This window comes from Hoplias malabaricus, chromosome 16 (genome assembly GCF_029633855.1).
Source record: "Hoplias malabaricus isolate fHopMal1 chromosome 16, fHopMal1.hap1, whole genome shotgun sequence".
Taxonomy (NCBI): domain Eukaryota; kingdom Metazoa; phylum Chordata; class Actinopteri; order Characiformes; family Erythrinidae; genus Hoplias; species Hoplias malabaricus.
The window spans coordinates 5,754,064-5,775,985 of record NC_089815.1 but is presented as its reverse complement, the minus strand read 5'-3'; the positions used below and the strand labels follow the sequence as shown (position 1 = coordinate 5,775,985).

The 21,922-nt window shown below is 43.2% G+C and overlaps 3 protein-coding genes across 5 annotated transcripts; all 3 read left to right on the top strand.

Moving 5' to 3' along the window:
* The first annotated feature begins 628 nt into the window (after positions 1-628).
* Positions 629-9,153, top strand: jph3a (junctophilin 3a). Its single transcript, XM_066647558.1, has 5 exons — positions 629-1,979; positions 4,592-5,354; positions 5,596-5,720; positions 5,998-7,328; positions 7,545-9,153. The coding sequence occupies exons 1-5, from the start codon at positions 1,598-1,600 to the stop codon at positions 7,623-7,625; spliced, it is 2,682 nt and encodes an 893-aa protein (XP_066503655.1). The 5' UTR covers positions 629-1,597; the 3' UTR covers positions 7,626-9,153.
* A 357-nt stretch (positions 9,154-9,510) lies between these two features.
* On the top strand, positions 9,511-15,085 carry LOC136672335 (zinc finger protein 319). 3 transcript variants are annotated; one of them, XM_066648342.1, is made up of 2 exons: positions 9,511-9,603; positions 11,087-15,085. In XM_066648342.1, the coding sequence occupies exon 2, from the start codon at positions 11,266-11,268 to the stop codon at positions 13,030-13,032; it is 1,767 nt and encodes a 588-aa protein (XP_066504439.1). In that variant the 5' UTR covers positions 9,511-9,603; positions 11,087-11,265; the 3' UTR covers positions 13,033-15,085. The 3 variants fall into 3 exon arrangements, with proteins under 3 accessions (XP_066504439.1, XP_066504438.1, XP_066504440.1); XM_066648341.1 differs by lacking the exon at positions 9,511-9,603 and adding an exon at positions 9,760-9,996; XM_066648343.1 differs by lacking the exon at positions 9,511-9,603 and adding an exon at positions 10,245-10,335.
* Positions 15,086-16,549: 1,464 nt separating this feature from the next.
* Positions 16,550-21,767, top strand: csnk2a2a (casein kinase 2, alpha prime polypeptide a). The gene is made up of 12 exons (XM_066647280.1): positions 16,550-17,651; positions 18,175-18,286; positions 18,400-18,501; positions 18,627-18,677; positions 18,948-19,007; positions 19,083-19,166; positions 19,260-19,370; positions 19,487-19,588; positions 20,027-20,127; positions 20,251-20,399; positions 20,638-20,725; positions 21,280-21,767. The coding sequence occupies exons 1-11, from the start codon at positions 17,542-17,544 to the stop codon at positions 20,709-20,711; spliced, it is 1,056 nt and encodes a 351-aa protein (XP_066503377.1). The 5' UTR covers positions 16,550-17,541; the 3' UTR covers positions 20,712-20,725; positions 21,280-21,767.
* The last annotated feature ends 155 nt before the right edge of the window (positions 21,768-21,922 follow it).

Genomic DNA, 21,922 nt, shown 5'->3' with positions numbered 1-21,922 from the left:
GTGTTTGGGGGTAAAATCACCAAAAAAATCAAACTAAACAAAAAGAAAAACACCCTTTCTTATTTTAACACAGAAACAAGGTCAACTCATGAAGTAACACACCATTTAAAACCACATTAACAAATCAAACATGGCATTAATGTCATTTATCATTGCATATGATGTTCAGGAGAAAGATTAGAAAGGACCACAGACCCCCTGCTGCATTTGTTGGACCCCTTTTACAAGTAATTACCCTAATTCTCAAAGGTATCTAACATAATAACATTTTAAAATGTAGCCTACATTAGAGCACCTTCTTGTTTCAGACACAGCAAACACAGTCAGACAAGCAACCTATTGTCATCTCTTCATACCTATTAATAATACAAAGTAATATGTGTATAGAGGGTGTTTATTTTAGAACAAGGCTCTGAAATATACTAGTTACGCCACTGAGTGTTTTCTCAACCTCTATCCCTTTAAGAACAAGGACAAGAAGAGCATGAGGTGGGGGAGGGGTATTGGCTGGGGTGGAACAGTCCAGTAATGAGCACATTCTGAGCATCATATGGCTGAAGACAGAATAGGATCAATTTCTTTGGACGTTTGTATTTAAATCCGAAAGAAGAGGGGGCTGGGAAGGGGGCTGGATTATTTGGATTTTTCTGCTGGGTGTTTTTTCCGTCTTTTTTTTTTTTTAAACAGTCTTCCAGGGAAAGGAGCTACACCTCTACATCACAGCAGGAGCACGGAAAAGGGAACATAGAGAGAAGCAGGAGCAATGGGAGGAATGCTGTGCCAAATAGGTCTTATACGGTGCGTGACTGGAGAAATGCTGCAATTTTTTATGTAGAGCATGCTTTAGACGGGAGGCCTTGATCTCGTCCACAGTCTCAGGCATCAGTGGATGGTCTACTATTGCTCTCCATCCGTTTTTTGTGTGCCGGTGCGGCACATTTGATGGGGGGGGGCCCAGCGATGTAATGTCTGATTGAGCGTATCAATGCTGCTGTGTGGATCTGGGAGAGGGAAAAAAAAACAGGCCTTGTTTGCGTCCTGATCCCCACGTAGAGGAAAACGGAGCACGGATGGGAGCTTATGACTACTGGGGCTGTACAGGGAACGCAGAAGAAGCAAACCATCTGCATGCCCATGGGAAGAAGCAGGCGTAATATAGGCATCCATTAACCCAGGCCTGGCGCAGACACAGAGGAGCTCTATCATTGGAACAACACGTTGACAAGACTGTTATTTTGATCGTTTTGACTGGGACTTGCCTATTTCATAGATAATCTGCTGTAGCATTTTCTAACAGGCCTTCCTCCCCTCTGTTATCACTCTGAAGAGCTAAACTTCAAGAGGAATATGTAAAATCCCTTTAACTTTTACCTGTAATCAGCCTTTCCCCTCTTTCTTACTACAGCGAAAGGCTCTGAGGTTAAACCTTTCTTCAACATTCCCTTTAACGGACCCTCGTCCCCGAGCTAAACTTGAAGGCCAGGAGACCAAACTGCCGCTTTAACATTTCCTGTATTCCTCTATCTCGGTCTTCCTTCACTGCTTCTTCTCTTGGGATTCCTTGACATTCTTGGATTTGCCAAATCCTGTTTCATGCATGTCCACTGGAGGCAGGTTTGACTTTGATGATGGGGGGTCGTACTGTGGAGGGTGGGAACAGGGCAAGGCCCACGGCCGAGGGGTCTGTACGGGCCCCCAGGGCCAGGGGGAGTATGCCGGGGCCTGGAGCCATGGATTTGAGGTTCTCGGAGTGTACACCTGGCCCAGCGGGAACAGTTACCAGGGAACGTGGGCGCAGGGCAAGAGGCACGGCATCGGCGTGGAGACCAAAGGCAGGTGGGAGTACAAGGGGGAGTGGACGCAAGGGTTCAAGGGGCGCTATGGGCGGCTGGAGAGCACCAGCAGCGGGGCGCGGTATGAAGGAACCTGGAGCAATGGCCTACAGGACGGATATGGGTCTGAGACCTACTCTGATGGAGGTGAGAATATTAAGTTTGGAAATACATGCCACGAATGATGCGTGAATGGTGTAGTGGAGTGGGTTATACACTCTCTTCACAACAGCAGCATACAACACTACACAGTTAAGAGTTCTTGGGCAAGACTCCCAATGCTACAGGCGTCTAGGTCTGGCTGTAAATTGTAAATCACACTGGACAAGTGTTTTTGGCGATTGCCATAAATGTAAATGCTAAAAAGTTCCATCGGATTCAGAATACGAAAAAACACATAATAACGCTTTAGGTTTTAATAGGCTCCAAAGTCAACACTACTTTAATTAGACAACTTTCAAACCTTTTGGGACGTTTGACATTATATTCATGGTTAATGACATGGCTTTGTGTTTCCAAATTAGCTATTGTACAAGAGAAGCTAATTACAATATTGCACTATTTTAATTAGTCCATTCAATGTGAAATTTTGACTGTGTAGAAATAACCAAAGAACAAAAACAGATAGAAGGTTCTGTGCAGAAAGTGATGATATCCTACTTAACTCAGCTGAAGCTGGAGGACCGGGCCATGAGTCAGTGAGTCAGTGGATTATTTGATGGTGTGTAGGTCTACATTAAGTGCGTGGTAAGGTAGTAAAAAAGCGCTCCTGGCAATTATGTAACCCTGCAGTGTGAATGGTTACAGTGTAGACTCGCTGCATTAGGTTTTGTAATAAGAAACGAGTTCTCTGCCCAGTTAAACTGACCCTGTTTACACAGCCTGGAATGACTGAAAGCGCCACTATCCCCACTCCACCATCTCAGTCCATTTCTCCATCCACTCCCTCCATTCTCTCACGCCTCGGTACAGTAGATCTCCATGGAAACCCAAAGACACCGGGTCAATGTGTCACCAGAGACTCTTGTGTTCTCAGAGCTGATTGGATGTCACGTTTTAGGGATACGTGCATGCGTTTAACATCGACCAGGATTATGCACAAAACAGCCCAATAATAATACAGACATACTACAGCCCGGGTTACGTCAGGACACGGACGAGCCACGAAAACGTCCCTGTGGAACTGCACCCCGTTTGTGTTTACGAAACACGAGCCAAGGACGGGTGTTTCACCAAGCGCTCGATCGGGCATAAATCGATCTAAAACAATGGCGAATACGGAACGATACGAGTGTTTGTTAAATCTATTGTCTGTTCAAAGCACGACTGAAGCAGGGTGGATGCCTTTTGTGATTGTGTGGTTTCAGCACCGCGGACAGTGACTGAACATATCCCACCGCGGGCAGCGACTGAAAAATCGCTAGTGGTTTATGTCTTAAACAGGAGCCAGCCCTAGTTCGCCTTTGTTTCACTCGGTGGCTCCCAGCGCTTATTTATCGACTGGCCAGCTAAAGCAACGGCTCGAAAAAGATCAATGCGTTGAAAACGCAAGCTATCGATTACTAAGGTTCATCATTTCGCCTTCTACCAGGTCCATAGCTTTCGCTGTACACTCCGGCTGTGCTTGATTTTACTTGCACTAACCCGGAGGAGCAGATGTGGGCATTACAACTATTATTTAGTAGCTCTTCCCCCTTTGCAGCATTAACAGTTTGTATTTTATTTTATGGTGGAACATTGCTGTGAGGGTCTGATAGTGGCTTCCAGTCACATACACATTTACTGTGGTCATATACCGATGGTGGATGATTAGTTATGGATCACAGACACACATCCAGCTCACCCTGATGATATACGACTGTGCTCCATCACTACGTCCCACTATCCCATAGCCAGGTGGGGGGCGGGTGATACCCCTCTGGGGATGAACTATAGCTCACGTGCCGCTGTTCCAGAGCGTCCTATTACATTTCTGGTGTTTCTATGAAGATATCAAGCTCTGTGCGCACAACCGGACGCAGCTGAAAGGATTTATTTAGAATGAAACGTTGGGACATTATAATACATTTTAAAATGGAAGCCATTTTCAGCTATTTTTCTAAAAGAAACCCGTGCTTTTATTCTGAAAAATAACGATTTACTCTGAATGTAATCAATCGCATGGGACATAATTATGTTTATTGTTGTGTGTGTGTGTGTACGTGTTGGTGAGGGGCGCTAAAGCTACTGTTCCCGGCATGCCCTACGCCCCAGATGAAATATAACATATTGGTTTTGTGTTTGTGTGGGTTCTTTTCATGATTTATTAATTGAGAATTCGTTTTACAGTATTATACATTGATATGCAGTATTTGTAAACACCAGAGGCCATTACATAATTACCATTGTCTTATTTATTTCACTTCAGGATTTGAACTGATTTTTTTTAGTAACAAACATATGCAACTGAGTATAATAATATTTATATAATATTTATAATCTAAAAAGCTAAACGTGAACTTATTTAATAATCTAAGATTTCTAACGTCCTCTGACGACTTTTTTGACAGAGAATAAATAAAACTGTGGTCATTGAAAAGATCCCATTTGTGTGTCTTGGAGTGCTTTCACTTGGAGTATATTCAATACATGTTTAAAAAATTCCTTCCAAATGTTTTTAAAAAGAAACATGTGATTCCTTACTGTAACATTATTAACAACAAGAAAGAATGATTCTATTGTTGTCCTGTCTGATTAACTCTATTGTGTCTTTTTACAAGGTACCTACCAGGGACAGTGGTTGAGTGGCATGCGTCATGGCTATGGGGTGCGACAGAGTGTGCCTTATGGCATGGCTGCCATCATCTTTTCCCCTCTGCGCACCTCCATAAACTCCCTGCGCTCTGAACACAGCGAGGGAGCCCCGACACCGGATGATAGTTCTGCTGTGAGTGGAGTGGCTGGGAGTCCTGTGGGCCGTGGAGGTTTTGTGCTTTGCGCCCCAAGCGATGCAGACAGGCAGCGGAAACGGAAAGGACGCTTCCGGCAGTCTATTCTGAGTGGCCTGAAGCTGCGTCGGTCAGAGTCTAAGAGCTCCTTGGCCAGTCAGCTAAGCAAACAGAGCTCCTTCTGTAGCGAGGCTGGCATGAGCACGGTCAGCTCGGCCGCCTCTGACATCCACTCCAACGTCAGCCTGGGTGAGGTGGAGATGGGAGGCAGTGTGGATGCCACTGTCACTGAGGCCTATGTGGGGGAATGGAGGAACGACATGCGAACAGGTTGGGGCATCAGCCATCGCTCTGACGGCCTTCGCTATGAGGGTGAGTGGTTTGGCAACAAGCGGCATGGCTACGGCTGCACCACCTTCCCTGATGGGACCAAGGAGGAAGGCAAGTACAAACAGAATGTTCTGGTGAGCGGCAAGCGGAAGAACCTCATACCACTGCGCACCAGCAAAATCCGGGAGAAGGTGGACCGTGCTGTGGAAGCTGCTGAGAAAGCTGCAGAAATCGCCAAGCAGAAGGCTGAAATTGCACTGTCGAGGTAAGCTCAATAGGGACTAATTCATGAAGGCTTGGTTTTCTGTTGATAGTGCTGTTCACCTACAATACACTTTCTTTAAATCTGGACCTACAGGGCTACACCCTGCCCTGCCAAATAAGTATAAGGAGAAGGAGCTTTGGATGCGATCCTTTACCATCAAGTTGTTTCATAACTCCATTTTGAGGTAGACATTAAGTAAAAATAATGAAGTACATTATATGGTGAATGCCGTCTGTTCCAGGACGAGCCATGCCCGAGGAAAAGCTGAAGCTGCTGAGGGAGTTGCACAGAGGGCCCTGGAGGAGTGTCATCTGGCCCGGATCATTGCCAAAGAACTCTCACCTTCCTTCCATCATTATGGAAATGGTCAGTCAAAAAAAAGTACCTCCTTGACAAAGCATTGTTTAATGTGTGTGCCATTGTGTTGTGTTATCCTGATAGGCCCTGCCTTTTTAGTATTTCCTCCCTTCAGTTCTCCTCATACAGCAAATTTAGAGGCTTTTCCTTTGCTGTTAGAGTAGAGGAATACGAAACAGTGTAGCAGGGGTTCTCCAGGCCCAAGACTAATGACGACTATCGTAAAGTATGGACAATTTTCACCATAAAACCATCAACATGACTAACAATGCTTTTCCTTCATCAGGGCTGGAATGCCAGCGACCAAAGCGTCAAGACAGAAAGGAGAAAGACATGGAGGTGATATCAACTGGGACAGACAGCCCCGAGCTCTGCACGCCAGACACAACTCCCCCAGCCCAGACCCCAGACTTAAGCCCAGCCCTTAGCAGCCCCTCCTCACCCCCCTGTACCCCACCATCGCACCGCGCCAGAAGCGCGTGTTTCATGCGTCAGAGCGCTGTGGACGAACAGGGAGGGGCTGAGATTCAGGTTCTGGTGGAAGGAAGAGGCACGGACAATGGAAGAGGTGGTGCCAACAGCTGGACTGCCGACGTGTATCCCAACCACAGGGGCAGCAAGGGAGAAAGTAGCCGCTCCACAACCCCATCTCTGTTGGAGGAGGACATTGGTCACATCAATGGACATGAGCAAAACTCTCAACATTCGACTCACCATGCATGGGAGAACGGCTCTTCCAATCACAAGTCCATTGAGCATGTCGACTCCGATAAATCGTGGGACCACGTGTCCTCCAATCCAAAACCCTGGAAGCATGCATCCTCCCATCACAAGGCCAGGGAATATGCAATGTCCAATCATAGAGAATGGGAGCATATTCCACCCAGTCATAACTCTGTGGACAAATCTTCCAAGCTCAAACCACAGGTGCACACATATTCCAATCACAAGTCATTGGGTCATACCTCGTCCAATCACAAAACCCATGAGCATTCTTCCTCCAATCACAAGCCAAAGGAGTATATCTCCACACATGCAAAACCCCAAGACCGTGTATCCCCTCATTACAACCCTCGCGAGCATGTTTCTTCCTATCGCAAACCACACGAGCATGTTCACTCCAATCACAAACCAAGCCAGTCCTTTACCAACCATACGGTTGGTGAATCTAGCTTGAATGACTACCAGCCACCAGAGCATGGAGCCAATAGCTCCTCTCTGGGATGGACTGTTGAGAACACTTCCCAGTGGGTCCCCTGCCACTCACAGCTGCCAGAGAAAGAGGAAGAAAAGCTGGATGACTACCGGGTGGAAATGAGGTTCCAGCCCTTAGACTCCATTCCCCAGCAGCACTTCGGCTCAGGCACGGAATGTCCGAGTCTCCAAGGGCACAATTCGCAAAGACTGCGTCAGCGGAACCACGAAGGCAAAGAGTGGAGCCTCGCGGCTAGGGAAGGGTCCATGGACTCTGTGCAGATGCTGGACAGCCTGAATGTCGGGGTGGATCTGGAAGAATGGCCGTTGCACAGAGATGTCACCCTGTCACCCCCTTTAACATCCTCTCCGATCACACTGGAACACGATGGAGAACATCTGAACCTTATTAAAACGAGCTCAGTAAGTACAGAGTCATATAAGGACTGAAGTTTACATTTGCCTTTATCTGGGGCACGTATTATCAATGTGTTTAATTACTACTGCTAACATATGTTGATTAACACATATACGTAGTTAAGAATACTGAAGCACTGGCAGCTGTTTTCTTGACATAAGCCAAACGTAACTCCATGGGAAATGCTAATTCTGAGTGTCTCCTCTTGTTTCTTCCTGCAGGGTTCCAGCTCTCTCCTGGTGGTCATGGTGATTTTACTCAACATTGGTGTAGCCATTTTGTTCATTCATTTCTTTATTTAAACATAAAGGCCTAGAGAATGTTAATAACAGCACTTACTATTATCAAAAAGTAAGATATGCACACGATGCACACTTAGCACCACGTCTTTATGTAAGGAACCCTGAATTTACCTTTGCCAGGTCCATGTACGTTGAACAAGTCCATATAAACTGTAAGTTGATTTTATGGTTCCATTTATGATATATTTCCATTATTATCCATTAGGTATATTTGCTTACTTTCTTCCTTATCCATAATAAAGGCCAATTCACAGTATACTTTAGGACTACAAGTACTGCACACAGTTAGTTTACAAAGATACAATATTACCTGATATTATTTACCATGCCTTTTAGTCATTTCTTTCTGTTAAACTGCCCGTTTCCTTTGGTTTTCTGAGCAGTGTAGTTTAGTGAGACGGTCTTGTGGTTTCATGTACAAAGATGTTGTAGCGCATGTGAGGTGGTCGGCTGCAGAAGGCAGTGACATGTAACTAGCCAGTCGAAAAACCCACACACCCCCATAAATATCCCAGGGTACAGCCCTATAGGACCGCTGCAACCGCTCATATGTCCATTCGTCTTCATCCCCAGATTTTGCATTCTCTGTAATGTCTGAGGTAAGAGCTATCTTTAAAGGGCTTCATCATGATATGATTTCGCTTGAATCCCAACACACACTCACACACACACACACGCATAGAGATTTGGGTAAGCCTGCAGCGTTCTTCCTTCACAGATTCAATCCCCCTTTACCCTCATCACTGAATGTCAGCACAATTCAGTCCGTCGCTTCGTTTGTTTTTCTTCACGGTAAACACGTTCACTTGCTATACACAACTATGCCGAAGTCGCTACTAAAGAAAGTAAGTTGTTCCTTTGTAAAACCATGTCATTACTTGCTATTATATGACATGAACCACGACAGAGGTGCATCAGTGGTTGAGTATTTTGGCTCATGCTCTGTAAAGTTTGAGACTGTTACCTTTTGACCACTGCTTTCAATATATATATACATATATATATTTATTCTATATTATTGAACAGTTAGTATCTTTTAACAGTTTGCAAGATATCATTGACAATGCTGAGTGCCTTTTTAATTGAAAAATCATCCCAGCAAGCGGGCTTCGTATAGGTGAAGACACATAACGAGGCATGGAAGAGTCTGGGTCTATCCCAACCCACGTCTGAACTGAAGGAGTTGGCTTTAGAACACTGAGCCTGTGGAGATTTTTACAGCATGTTTGTTGGCCTGTTTTCTTCTGCTGTTCTTCTGTGTGAATTTCTGCCTGTCTCTCTGTCCAGCAACTTTAGGTGACAATAGGGACTGAAAGCAGTGAAAAAAAATATGCCAGCTTATGTTTCTCAGTGGGACCTGACTGAAAAATCATCTAAATAAATGAATGATAAACTGCTACTGTATATTTTATACTACTCATCCAGTGACATCATTATGTTGTGAAATCATTGCATGCCCAAGCATGCCCTTTCTTACGCATTGATTTATGAGATTGTTTCCAAATTATGTGGAAAATTAATAAAATGTTTGGGGTTATGATGCTCCTTGTCATCTTCATTTGTGAACGGAATGTGTGTATTATACTGACAACAACACGGTCACGTTTACTGCCGGCTATAACGTTTCTTTACACTAGAAAGTGGAACATTTCTGTGAGGACAATGTTTATTGAGCTCAAGGACTGGTGTGGGATCATTAGTTCTGGGTCCTGAACACCACTCCTAGTCCTGCCAGTGCTGATGGAGCTCACATCACTGCAGGGAACACAGTTCCGCTGTTCCTCAGCCCAAAGCAATATGGTTCTGTCACTGTGTAAATAGTAGGACAGCGGCTCTGAGAGGCTACAGCTCCCTCTGCAACTTAACATATAAACTCTCACATCAACACCGAGGAAAGCGGTGTCTTAATCCGCGGCTCTGTAAACGGAACTGATGAAGACGTCAGCTGCGAGACAGATAAAGCAGATCTGAATGAATTGTGTGTATTTAAACCTGTTCTTTTTCCATGAAGGGAGCTGCATGTTTCCCGTTATGGACACGCCGTTGAGACCTGGTCAGTGTCTCCGGTTTAGGTTTAGACTCGTTTTTAATGGCGCTCCTCGGCGCGATGCCTGAAGAGAGCGAGCATGAAAGGAAGACTTGGTGTTATTTTTCGGGGGGAAATCGGATCCGGTTATTTTTCCCCTCTTGCCTTTTGAGTCCGCCCCTCTGATTTGGGTGGCAGCCTTGCTCGGGGGGGCTGCACACCGAGGTCCGATGCGTCACATTTATTTGGGCCTTCTGCACCCCACCGGCGGCGGATCGTCTGAGTCGGGTTTATTCTCCTCTACCGACACCGCGATTGCTTGGTCGGATCTCGCTGAAAATTAAGGTACTGGGTCGGGCGCGACGTGGGGAATTAGCTACCGCCGCTTTAGCCTCCGCGGAGTGATTATCCGCGGGTTGTTTTGGGTGTTTCTCCGCGGTGGAATGGAGTTAGCTGCACAGCGGAGGGACTGGGCTTTGGCCATTCGGCCGTTTCTCTTCTCAGATTGCCATTGTGCAGAGGCTTTGTGAATCTTTCACGCTCCATTCCGCTGTTTTCTGCCTCTCCCCTCCCTCCGTTTCTGCAGTTTTTTTGGCGTTAGCCGTTTTCCACACGGCGAAAGGAAAAAGGGCATTAGCCGAGCTAGCGTTAGATGGAGAAGCTAGCAGTGGGGAAAATGGCTAGGTAGCTAGCCCGAGTTGGCGTTAATAAGCTGAAGAAATGCTATATTTTATGAGTTTACTCGGTATTTTGCAGCACAAAGCAGACATGCCTGCAGCTGTTAGATTTATCGACTGTGTTTTCGTTGTTTTGTGCAATAACCAATGCCTAGGCTGCGAGGGGAAACAAAATAATACATTTGTTTTCCGTTGGCTACAGTGGCTAACAGGCGCTTTTAAACACTTAACCCTGTATTTCCATTGCAGTAACTGACATGAAGATTTTCAGTTGCAGACTATTTTGTCTCACATTTGCAGTGTTTATATTTTTCATGTAATTAATTTTTTTTAAAGCTGGACATTTCTCGGAATCTCGTGTCAGTGCTGTGTGTACATTGCAAATAAGTTTACAGTTGATACTAAAATCTAATAATTTGACGTTAATACGTTTGGAAAGAACCAAATTAAATTTAAGCTAGGCTAAAATACTAAATGTTTTCATCTGTGAATCATTCTATGTGTGTAATTAAGTTACCATAATTACATATATTGTTTATGCAAATATTTTTAATTGTTTAATTATTATTATTATATTTTTTTGCTGTTTGTGTTATAGGACAGTATATTTGCAACAAGTGACAGACATGAACAAACATCCACTGAGAGAATAACACTTAACATGCTTTCAAGTAAATTTGTGTTCTCTCTCTCTCTCTCTCTCTCTCTCTCTCTCTCTCTCTCTCTCTCTCTCTCTCTCTCTCTCTCTCTCTCCACAGGCACACTGCTGCATTACAAATGGTGTGAGCCTATATGGGACTTAATAAAATGTAACTGGAGTGATACTCGTCCAGAAAATCAGCCCCATACCAGACAGACACTTTTTTTACTTTTCTGGTGAACTGCTCATCTCGCCTGCCCCTGTGTATCCTGTTGTGTATCCATAGTGAATCTATACATGTACAGCGGAAGGATGACCGAGGCATGGCAGCAGCAGCATGCAGTGGCCCCCCCTCCTATTGCTCATCCCCTCCTTCAAGGGGCTGAAAATCCTCTGGGCAGTGCCGTGTATGGCATCGTGCTGCCAGCCGACCCTGCCTTACAGCAGTCCCAACACGGTCAGCACGCCCAGCAGCACCCTGTGCCTGCTCAACAACCCTCTCTGCAAGTCGGGAGTGAAGGTGGCCACAAATGCGGAGCTTGTGGTCATGATATATCTCACCTGGCGAACCCACACGAGCATCAGTGCATGGTAAGCCAGGATCGCTCTTTTCAGTGCACCCAGTGCATGAAGATATTCAATCAGGCCACTGACCTGCTAGAGCATCAGTGCGTCCAAGTGGAACAGAAGCCGTTTGTCTGTGGCGTGTGTAAAATGGGATTCTCACTTCTCACCTCTTTGGCACAACATCACAATGAGCATCAGAATGGAAACAACCCCATGAAGTGCTCAATTTGTGAGAAAACCTACAGGCCTGGTTCTGCCTCTTCCAACCCCCAGCAGGCATCCACTGGAGAGTCCTCCAGTAGTGGAGCAGCTATGGGTTCCTCTTCCTCCAGTGCTTTCCAGGGCTCTGACAGGCCTTACAAGTGCTCTGTGTGCTCCAAAGCTTTCCGCCACCTGTCCGAACTGTCTCGCCATGAGCGTGTGCACACAGGCGAGAAGCCCTACAAGTGCAACACCTGTGATAAGAGTTTCAGCCAGGCATCTCATCTAGCGCACCACCAGCGTACTCACAGTGCTGACCGCCCTTACAAGTGTGCTGTCTGTGAGAAATCCTTCAAACACAGGCAGCATCTTGTGCGCCACATGTATGCTCATTCTGGTGAACATCTGTTCAAGTGCAATCTCTGCGAGCTACACTTCAAAGAGTCATCTGAACTCCTGCACCACCAGTGCCAGCCGGCTGGAGAGCGGCCTTTCCGTTGCACGACGTGCGGCAAGACCTTCAAACGTCCATCAGACCTCCGGCAGCATGAGCGTACTCACTCTGAAGACAGGCCCTTCCAATGTGAGGAGTGCCAGATGAGTTTCAAGCAGCAGTACGCACTCGTGCGCCACCGTCGCACACACAAAAACCCTGCAGACCGGCCCTTCAAGTGCAACCAGTGTGACAAGGGCTTCCTTCAGCCGTCTCACCTTCTGTACCACCAGCACGTCCATGGCATTGAGAGCTTGTTCAAGTGTGCTGCTTGCCAGAAGGGGTTCCGACAGTCTGGGGAGCTGCTCAGACACAAGTGTGGAGAGTCCAGCACCACTGCTGTTGAAAAACCGTATAAGTGCGACGTCTGCGGGAAGGGCTATAAAAAGTCGTCGACACTCCAGAGACACCAGAACTCGCACTGCACGGAGAAGCCACTTAAATGTTCTCTATGTGGCCGCCGATTTCAGTCTTCATCTGATTTTGTGCAGCACAGGTGTGACCCGGCTCGCGAGAAACCAATGAAATGCTCGGACTGTGAAAGGCGCTTTAAATATTCTTCGGAGCTTCAGAGACACCGTCGCGTCCACACTGGAGAGAAACCCTTTAAGTGTCCTACCTGTGACAAGGGGTTTAAGCAGAGAGAGCATCTGGCCAAACACGGCATTGTGCATTCACGCGAGGCTCAGTTTAAATGTGTCTGGTGTGGCGAGTGCTTTGGAGAGCTGGGTGCACTGCAGGAGCACACGGTTCAACACACTGCAGAAGGTGGAGGCTATCCAGTAGCACCTTGCATACAGTAGTACCTCTAACCTGGTGTACAACTAGCTTCTCAACTTGTTAATGAAGCCACGTATAGATAGTGCTTAAGTTAGGAATATGACACTTGCTAGTATGCTAATTCTGATAGCGTATGAAGTTTTATTTGAAACAAGTACAAAAGACAAGACTTGTGATTTAGCTTTTTCAGTGTATCCATTTCACAACACAACCAGTATTCCCTCTTCCAGCCAGGCCTTAAGGAGCTTAACCTGGATAGGAAAGTAACTACAAAGCTGCAGCACATGAATGTTCAAGTCATCCTAATGGTTTGAACGACTTTGTTGGTCATGTCTGTGATGTACCCTTACATTGTAAGGAATCTTGCCTCTCATTGTGATTACACATTGCCCACATAGTTGGAATATACATTAATACAAAAAAAAAGAAAACAAACAAACAAAAAAAAACTACAAAAACAAAAACAAAAAAATGTTTGCAAAACGTATTAAGTAGACGTTTAGGTCATGATTTCAAATAGGTCAAAAAGACGGATTAAAACACTCCTTAAGTATAGGTAATATACAAATGTAATCTGAACTACAAGGAGGATGTATTTGTGCTGTTGGTGACACGTTCAGTTTTCTCTATTTTAATATCTGTGAACTTAAAACCATGTGTTTGTCAGACCTTGAAGTACCATAGCCAGCACTGGTCCAGTGCTGTCACCTCCGAGACTGACTGACGAAGTACATGAGAAACTTTTTTTCAAATTGGATTTCACTGGCTGGAACAAATTATCAAGCCCGTTAAGGACAAACTGGTTGCCTTTTGATCTTGTACAACCTCATGCTTTTTACCAGCCATAGTACTTGTATATAAGGCTCAGTATAGTGACTATGTATCTGTAACATATAACTCAAACGCTTAACCCATGATGTAACAGGGTACGTGCATGCATGAATAACCTAATATTTGTATGTTAATATTTTATGTTGTAAACTGTCACTGGTGCATATTTGTATGTTCTCTTACAGGCAACGTAACACTCAGTTGGTTCCTCTGGAAGTGTTTGGAATTGTATGTGATCAGCATAAGTGGTGATTTCATTCCTGTAGCTATCATGGGAGTTTAAACAATTACCAGTAACACTAATGCACTGGTATGCATACAGTTTACAGTAACATGGTGACTTACATTTATTTTTCAGCTGCCCAGCAACAGCATGTCTTATCACAACAACAATCAAGAAGTAAGGTGGTGTTACTGCTCATCAATGCTCTAATATCTGCAATATTGTTCAGAAATGGATGTTTTGTAATGCTATGACTATGAGTACAGTGGTAGAATTTAGTGTCTGTGTATCTGCACCATTCTGTAAACTGTGTTAGTGATCATTCCTCTCTTGAGGACAGGTATTACTCTGTTACAATGGATCTAGTACAGATCTTTCCCTTTTATAAACAGCACCATTTGTTTTTTTTCTGACATGATTTTTCTTTCTTTGCATCCTACTAAAGAATCACCATGCCTTTGAAGAGTGGTTGGTGGATAACATTCCTTTGAAATTGCATCTCTTTACTAAATTAGCAAATATTCAAATGCACCTTGTTTGTATTAAATGATACAAAAAAAGTAACATAAAGACATTTTAGACAAAATTGCACCTTAAATGGTCAGTAGTTGCCCATAATTATTTGGCCTAACTACATAGCAAAAGGTGACATGCTGTCTGTAGGCACAGAGTTGTTTGAAGTAGCATAATTATGTATAAAATTCAGCATTTGTTGACTCCTATTAAATTTTCATTTTAAGGACAAACCTCTTCATTAAATCTCTTCAGTGTCCATTGTCATTTTAATAACTTATGAATGTAATGGATAACCAAAGGGGACACCGCCTCATATGCTACCCAACACAACCATCCTTTTTTCTCTGCTTATCTTTTAAGACGTAAATGTTTTGATGATGGTGAAAGATTGAAGTTTGTAAATATCCCTGTATGTCAAAAACTTTGCCCTATCCATGCACAGTAAGTCTTCACACAAGTGTATCATGACCTTAGACTACATGGCATTAACCAATAAATGTTTTTAAAGACACAAAACGAACCTATGTATTTGTTTTTTTAAATAGGAGGTTGATTTGAATTTGAAAATATAGATAATTTAATGACTACCGCCCCATGTTTAGCCTTCAGAGATGTGTATTGGAAAGGCTGTTTTAGTTTTAACTACAATTAAAAATGTAAATTAAATGAATAATAAAAACTATTATAAGTCTAGGTATGGTGTTAGCATGCGATATCTCCAGTAAGAATCCATTTTCCATCCATCCATCCATTATCTGTAACCGCTTTTCCAATTTTAGGGTCGCGGGGGTCCAGAGCCTACCTGGAATCATTGGGCGCAAGGCGGGAACACACCCTGGAGGGGGCGCCAGTCCTTCACAGGGCAACACAGACACACACATTCACTCACACCTACGGACACTTTCGAGTCGCCAATCCACCTGCAACGTGCGTTTTTGGACTGTGGGAGGAAACCGGAGCACCCGGAGGAAACCCACGCGGACACGGGGAGAACACACCAGGATCCATTTTTCCAGTTTTAACTGAAGGAATATTTTTAAGTAAGAAATATATCGTGATAAATTATCAATTGAAAACCAAGGAAATCAGTTTTAAACTGTACACTTATGCCTTAAAAACGACTTAGATGTAACTTAAACTTACGTTAAATCAGCGCCTAAGGATCTATCTCCATCCACTCCTCCAAACTCACAAGTCAATAGAATTCGTTTCTTTTTTGATATAATTATTATTATGATATAAAAAAACACTGGCTTTCTAAATGTAGCTACCTGTTTCAGACCATAACCGTTTTAAATTGGGAATGCTCATCCATGGTGGTGATGGCTTATTTCTTCTAGCTTAACACAATTTTTTTGTGGTTTTTATGTGATTCACACTGGAGTTGGCCTTTAAATGTGCACATGAACCGATTCTGAAGGTATTTTCGGTTGGACTCTTAAACCTAAACTTAATATTAAAATACTACCAGTAATGCTGTTTAACGCAAGACTAGGCTTAATCCATAATATACACATATGTATTCCTCCTTCCAAACAATAATTGAAAAAGCAATGGGTTTTACTGAGTAGTAAAACATTTGTTAGCTTTAATTTCGATTTAAATTCCATTTTTAAGTAGTACTAATACATTTAAAACATCGCATTTGTTCGGAATGAATGTCTAGTTTAAAAATTAAATCCGGTTTGTCCGGTAACGGCTGTGTCCAAATTGTCTCTGTGCTTCCTACATAGTGCACACTGCGCGGAAGATAAGACTGCGCCTTCTTCACCAAAATAGTGCACCGAATGCTAGCAATTGAGCCGTACTTGTAATAACTGACTATATATCGAGTTTTGTTAGACACATTACGCTATACGTAGGTGTTGATGTCGTTATTTAAGGATTTACACCGTGTACTACACAGTAGTTAAGGACCGATTTGGGACGGAGCCCGTGGTTCACTCATGCTTTTCCTTTGGAAAACCAGACGCTCTGGAAATGCAACAAGGGCTTCCGTTGCTCCGAGTCAGTTCGGCTCCATCCGCGGAGCCTTCGCTTCTGCAGCGCGAAAGGGCGAGCAGTCTTCAGGCGGCGGAGTCGTGGTGTAATTTCCCAGCATCTTCGGGACTAATATTTCGTCACGGGACGATTTCAAGTTGTTTTATGAATTAGTGGCAGTTGGCAGGAGCCTGAAGAGCAGACGCCCTCTTTGAAAATAAAGAGTCCAGTGTCGGCGGTAGACGATAACGTTAAACGTCACTGACGAGCGAAGCAATATTGGAAAGTGTTTGTTAAAGTGGATGTGGTTCGGTTAGTGAGGGTCTAACTGTTACTATGTACCCAGCTATCATTTATTAATGTAGCCAGCCTCCTTATCTCGAAAAACAGCAACCTGCTTGGCCAGCAAATGTATTTTTGCGTTGGTAGGAACGTTAGGCAAGCGCCATTGCAGCCATTACAGTTGTTTCTGCTTAGCTAGCTGCAGCGGAGAACCTGAACCTTATTCTGAATATAGCCTACTTTCCCGACGAAGTTCGAATCCATTCTCCGTTTTGTGGTAAGATCTAACTATTTACCGTTACCTCACGAGTAAGGTTTTAACGTTAGCAAGCTTTATTTCAGGCTTCTGCCTTCACAAATGCTGGTATGTCCGTGAGCTAGCTGCTTATTTCCCCTAGTCCGGCTATGTCGCGTTGTAGTAAAGAACAGACGTTTCTGACTAACGTTAAACGTTAAGACACTGGCTTTCGGCCCACGTTTGTTTTCTTTTCAACTCGGGAGCCGCTTTAAAGCGAGGTCATGGTCCCCGCTGCACTGCGGCCGGTTTTCTCTCAGCAAATCCGCTCCCATCTCCTGCGCTGAACCAGCCTCCTGTTGTAAAACCTCCGAGAATAAACATTGTCATCATCAGCAGCGCTCAGCTCCGCGGGTCTGCGGTGACAGTGCGGTGTTCGGAGCGGTGAAAGCAGCTCTCTCGCCCATGCCCGCCATGCCCGGTCCAGCAGCCAGCAAAGCACGGGTGTATGCTGATGTCAACACTTTGAAGAGCAAGGACTACTGGGATTATGAAGCACACGTGCCTAGCTGGAGGTACCTGTTACCCCTTCATCTACAGCACGAGACACACACCAAAGATCTGCCTTTACTGAATTACAGACGACTCATTTTCAAAAATGTAGTTTTAGAAGTTGTTTGCATTCTCATAATCTAGGTAATACCAGACACATGAGCTCTGGGCTCTGAGGTGTTCTGTCCATCTGTCTGAGAACACCACCAAGTGTTAGTCACTTCCCTTCATTCAGTGCTAGCTTCCTGTCAGACATGTATCCTTTCAGACCCTCAGCATTGCAGTGTCTTATTAAAATGGACGAATGTATAGAAACACAAGGTTTTTCAGGTTTACTGGAGTTGTATGTTTCTGTCTTTCAAAGAGGCAGTTTTTCACTCTGTGTGTGGTGGTGTGATGGTTTTACTGTTGTCTAGAAGGTCTGTTTTGTAAATGAAGGGTCTCACTGTTTTGCACGGTACTCTACAAATACATGATCATGCTTTAGGTGTTTGAACAAACCATTTGGAGTGCTGTATCTCTCTCTCTCTCTGTTTCTCTCGTTAGCAATCAAGATGACTATCAGTTGCTGCGTAAACTTGGGCGAGGCAAATACAGTGAAGTGTTTGAAGCCATTAACATTAACAGCAATGAAAGGGTTGTAGTTAAAATACTCAAGGTGAGTTTTGAGATTTCCTGAGAAGCAAGATGTATTCTGGGAGTATTGCTCTTTTTTTAAAATTGTTTTTATTATTGTTATAATAATTTGGAACCGTTTTCCTGCTTCTGCAGCCTGTAAAGAAAAAGAAGATTAAGCGTGAGATTAAAATCCTGGAAAACCTAAGGGGAGGAACTAATATAATTCGCCTTGCGGACACAGTGAAGGATCCTGTGGTATGCTCCATTACAGTCTGTACAGAGGACTGTTTAAACCTGTTTGTACAATAAATGTATTCAATTAATTCATGGTTTTGGTGTCTTATCAGTACATTAATGATTGTTGTCTGTATTTCCTGCAGTCTAGAACACCAGCCCTTGTCTTTGAATGCATCAATAACACAGATTTTAAGGTACCGGTGTAATGCTACCTTACCATCCTCACATTCAGCAATGGAAATATACAAATAAAAACGATTTCATATCTTGAAATCTTAGACAACAGATTCTCAAACAAAAACCAAATTGAGTTTTTGAGATCTCAGATGTCGTAAATAACCAGGGAGTTTGGTAATTTTTGAAAAAGCAGTGTAATTCTTTTTCTAACCCAATGCAGAGAAACAGGTTTCACATTAACTCAACTGTGGTGAAAGTGGACTCATCTTACATTCTTGTGTTTCTAGGATCTCTACCAGAGATTAACAGATTTTGATATTCGTTTCTACTTGTTTGAACTCCTAAAGGTAAGTATGTTACATTACCACGAAGCTTCAAGGTCATGTTTGTTGTTTTCTTTATCACATGTTAATCCTCTACAGGCCCTGGATTACTCTCATAGCATGGGAATAATGCATCGGGATGTCAAACCACATAATGTCATGATAGATCACCAAATTAGAAAGGTAAATGATCATTGGCATTTTAACACTTTCTTCCAGCCGATCTGAACTGAGAGCCTCGTTAAATTACTCTATGGTTTTGTGTCTTTGTTTTAGTTGCGTCTGATAGATTGGGGCCTTGCGGAGTTCTATCATCCGGCACAGGAATATAACGTAAGGGTGGCCTCTAGATCATACAAGGGACCAGAGCTGCTGGTTGATTATCAGGTAGAGTGGTTCTTCAGTTCTGTATGAAAACAATGCCTTTAGTTCACTGTTCTGTTCCTGATAATTGTTGGTATTTCACAAAGATCATAGTTAAATTCTCCAATTTTTGTTTGCAGATGTATGATTACAGTTTAGACATGTGGAGCTTGGGCTGCATGCTGGCCAGTATGATTTTCCAGAAGGAACCCTTTTTCCATGGCCAGGACAATTATGACCAGGTAACCGCTGTAAGATAATGGCTGCTCAGCCAGTAAAAAGTAAAAGTAATGGGGCTTTCCATGGTTTATTAAAAACTTCAGCATAATTTGGTTGGAAATATACACACACATTTCAAAACATAACCAGGTTTTGAACATTTTAGATCGAAATCTTTTTTCACATTAATAATAAAATGGGGTTTCTCAGCTTATACGTAAACACTTAATATAATTTTCTGTGAGGCATTAAAACCCATTTTTATTAGTGGTTCTTATCACAACTCCTAAGCATGCCGACCCTGAGGGCTCTGGAGTACTTCATTTCACGTTTGCGTGAATCTATTACAGCTTAATGATTTAATTATTCAGATAATTGGCTGAACTCCTTTTGGAATATCTGATGGATTGCTTGTATTTGTTATTCCTCAGTGTAAAATAGCACAATTATCGTTTTTACAGCTTGTCCGTATTGCCAAGGTTCTTGGGACCGAAGAGCTTTACAGCTACTTAAATAAATATCACATTGAACTGGACACACGCTTCAAAGACCTGCTTGGACAGTGAGTTTTAATTCTAGTCCTTCACGGTTATGCTTGAATGGGTGGAATAAATAACTCTTTTGAACATTAAGCATGCAGCAGCTCTAGTTTTAACTGTCATGGCTAATTTGTCAAACCTTTCAGACAAACGCGAAAGCGATGGGAGCACTTTGTGCAGCCAGAGAATCAACACTTGGTGAGCCCAGAGGCTCTAGACTTGCTGGACAAGCTGCTGCGTTATGACCATCAGCAGAGACTGACCGCCCAAGAGGCCATGGAGCACCCCTACTTCTGTGAGTCAGAGGATATCGATACCATATCCTAACCACATTTTTTAATCCACAGTAAAGTGCATTTGTCTTTTTGCTTTGTTAATGACAGGAGCCTAAAAGCTCATTTATAAACTATTCTTAATTTCCTTCATAAATTTGATCTCAATTTCTCAAATAGTACCTACAGCTAAAGATCATCTCTGTGCATTTGGAAAAAAATGGCACCTGGTCTTAAAGCAGTTGCATATGTTTTCTGTAGATCCTGTGCTGAAGGGACAGTCACTCTCAAACTCAGATGGCACCCTGGCAATAAGCAGCTCAACTGCAACATGATAAGCTAAAAGCAGGTAACAGCATTCGTGTACATATTTGGCATATGGCAGAGGTCTAGTGTCGTATCTATGAGGGATTACTAAATCTTGCACATGTATGTGGATTCAAGGTTGAATTTGTTTTTGAAGACCTATGCTACATGGTGTATGGAGGGCTGGACAGTAATTCAGTATCAATATATACCGCAAAATAAAATGTTCCAATAATAATGAGTTTTTAAAGACATATTTCTATATATATTATTTACTGCATCTGTCAGTGACTGACATTCATTACATGGCGCTGCCCTGTTCACTGCCCTCAATTTTAAAGTTAGTTTAAAAATATTAATATTGACAAAGCCAAGAGGTTTTTGTTTGAGCGTGATGTCGTTTCTTGTTTGTTCTGGGCAGTTTTTGTTTATGTTGTTATATCGATATCGGAATTATATCAACTGAAATGTATTGTGATTATAAATATCGGCCGTATCGTCCAGCCCTAAGTGTATAGTATATTATTTGGAATTATTATAATATGGTATAATGTTTGGAAATATGTTGTTTTTAATTATGCCTTTTTTTTCTTTCAGGAAAACCTTTTTACCTCAGTGTTTGGCAGAGACCCTGCGTTTCAGGTGTAAAGCTTCACTTTACTGGAGCAAGAAGTCATTAAATCACACAAGACATGTACAGAATGGACACACAATGGGCTGGCCAATTCCTTCTCCTTCATTCACTTTGTATTAGTGCTGCTTGCCACAGTTACCCAGAGATACCAAAAACTGGTATCCTGTATGTCCCCCCCTCTCTCTCCTTTTAAGTTAAACATCTCTTTAAAAAAAAAAAAAAAAAAGGAAAAAAAAAAAATTATATATATATAAGTAATATGAGTAATATGATATTGTGGTTGGGAAAGAATGCCTGCTCTTTCCCTGTGACTCTCAGGCTCAATACGACTGATGTGGGCTCAGGATCCAAGTTGCATTTTGTGGAAGATGATGGTGTTGATCAGTGACTTGCCCTGCTGTAATGAGTGCAGATTATAAATTATAGTATTATTGGGTATGGAGGCTTTTCTGCAATCTATTGAAAATATGATATATTAAACAAGAGATAATTTTTAACCAGTTTGGAATGCGGGTGTGTATTTTTAACCTCTTCAGTCACTGGTGGTGTTGTGTTTCAAATATAGAAGACAGCTGTGCTAAGGACCTGACTGGTTTCTGGGGCCTA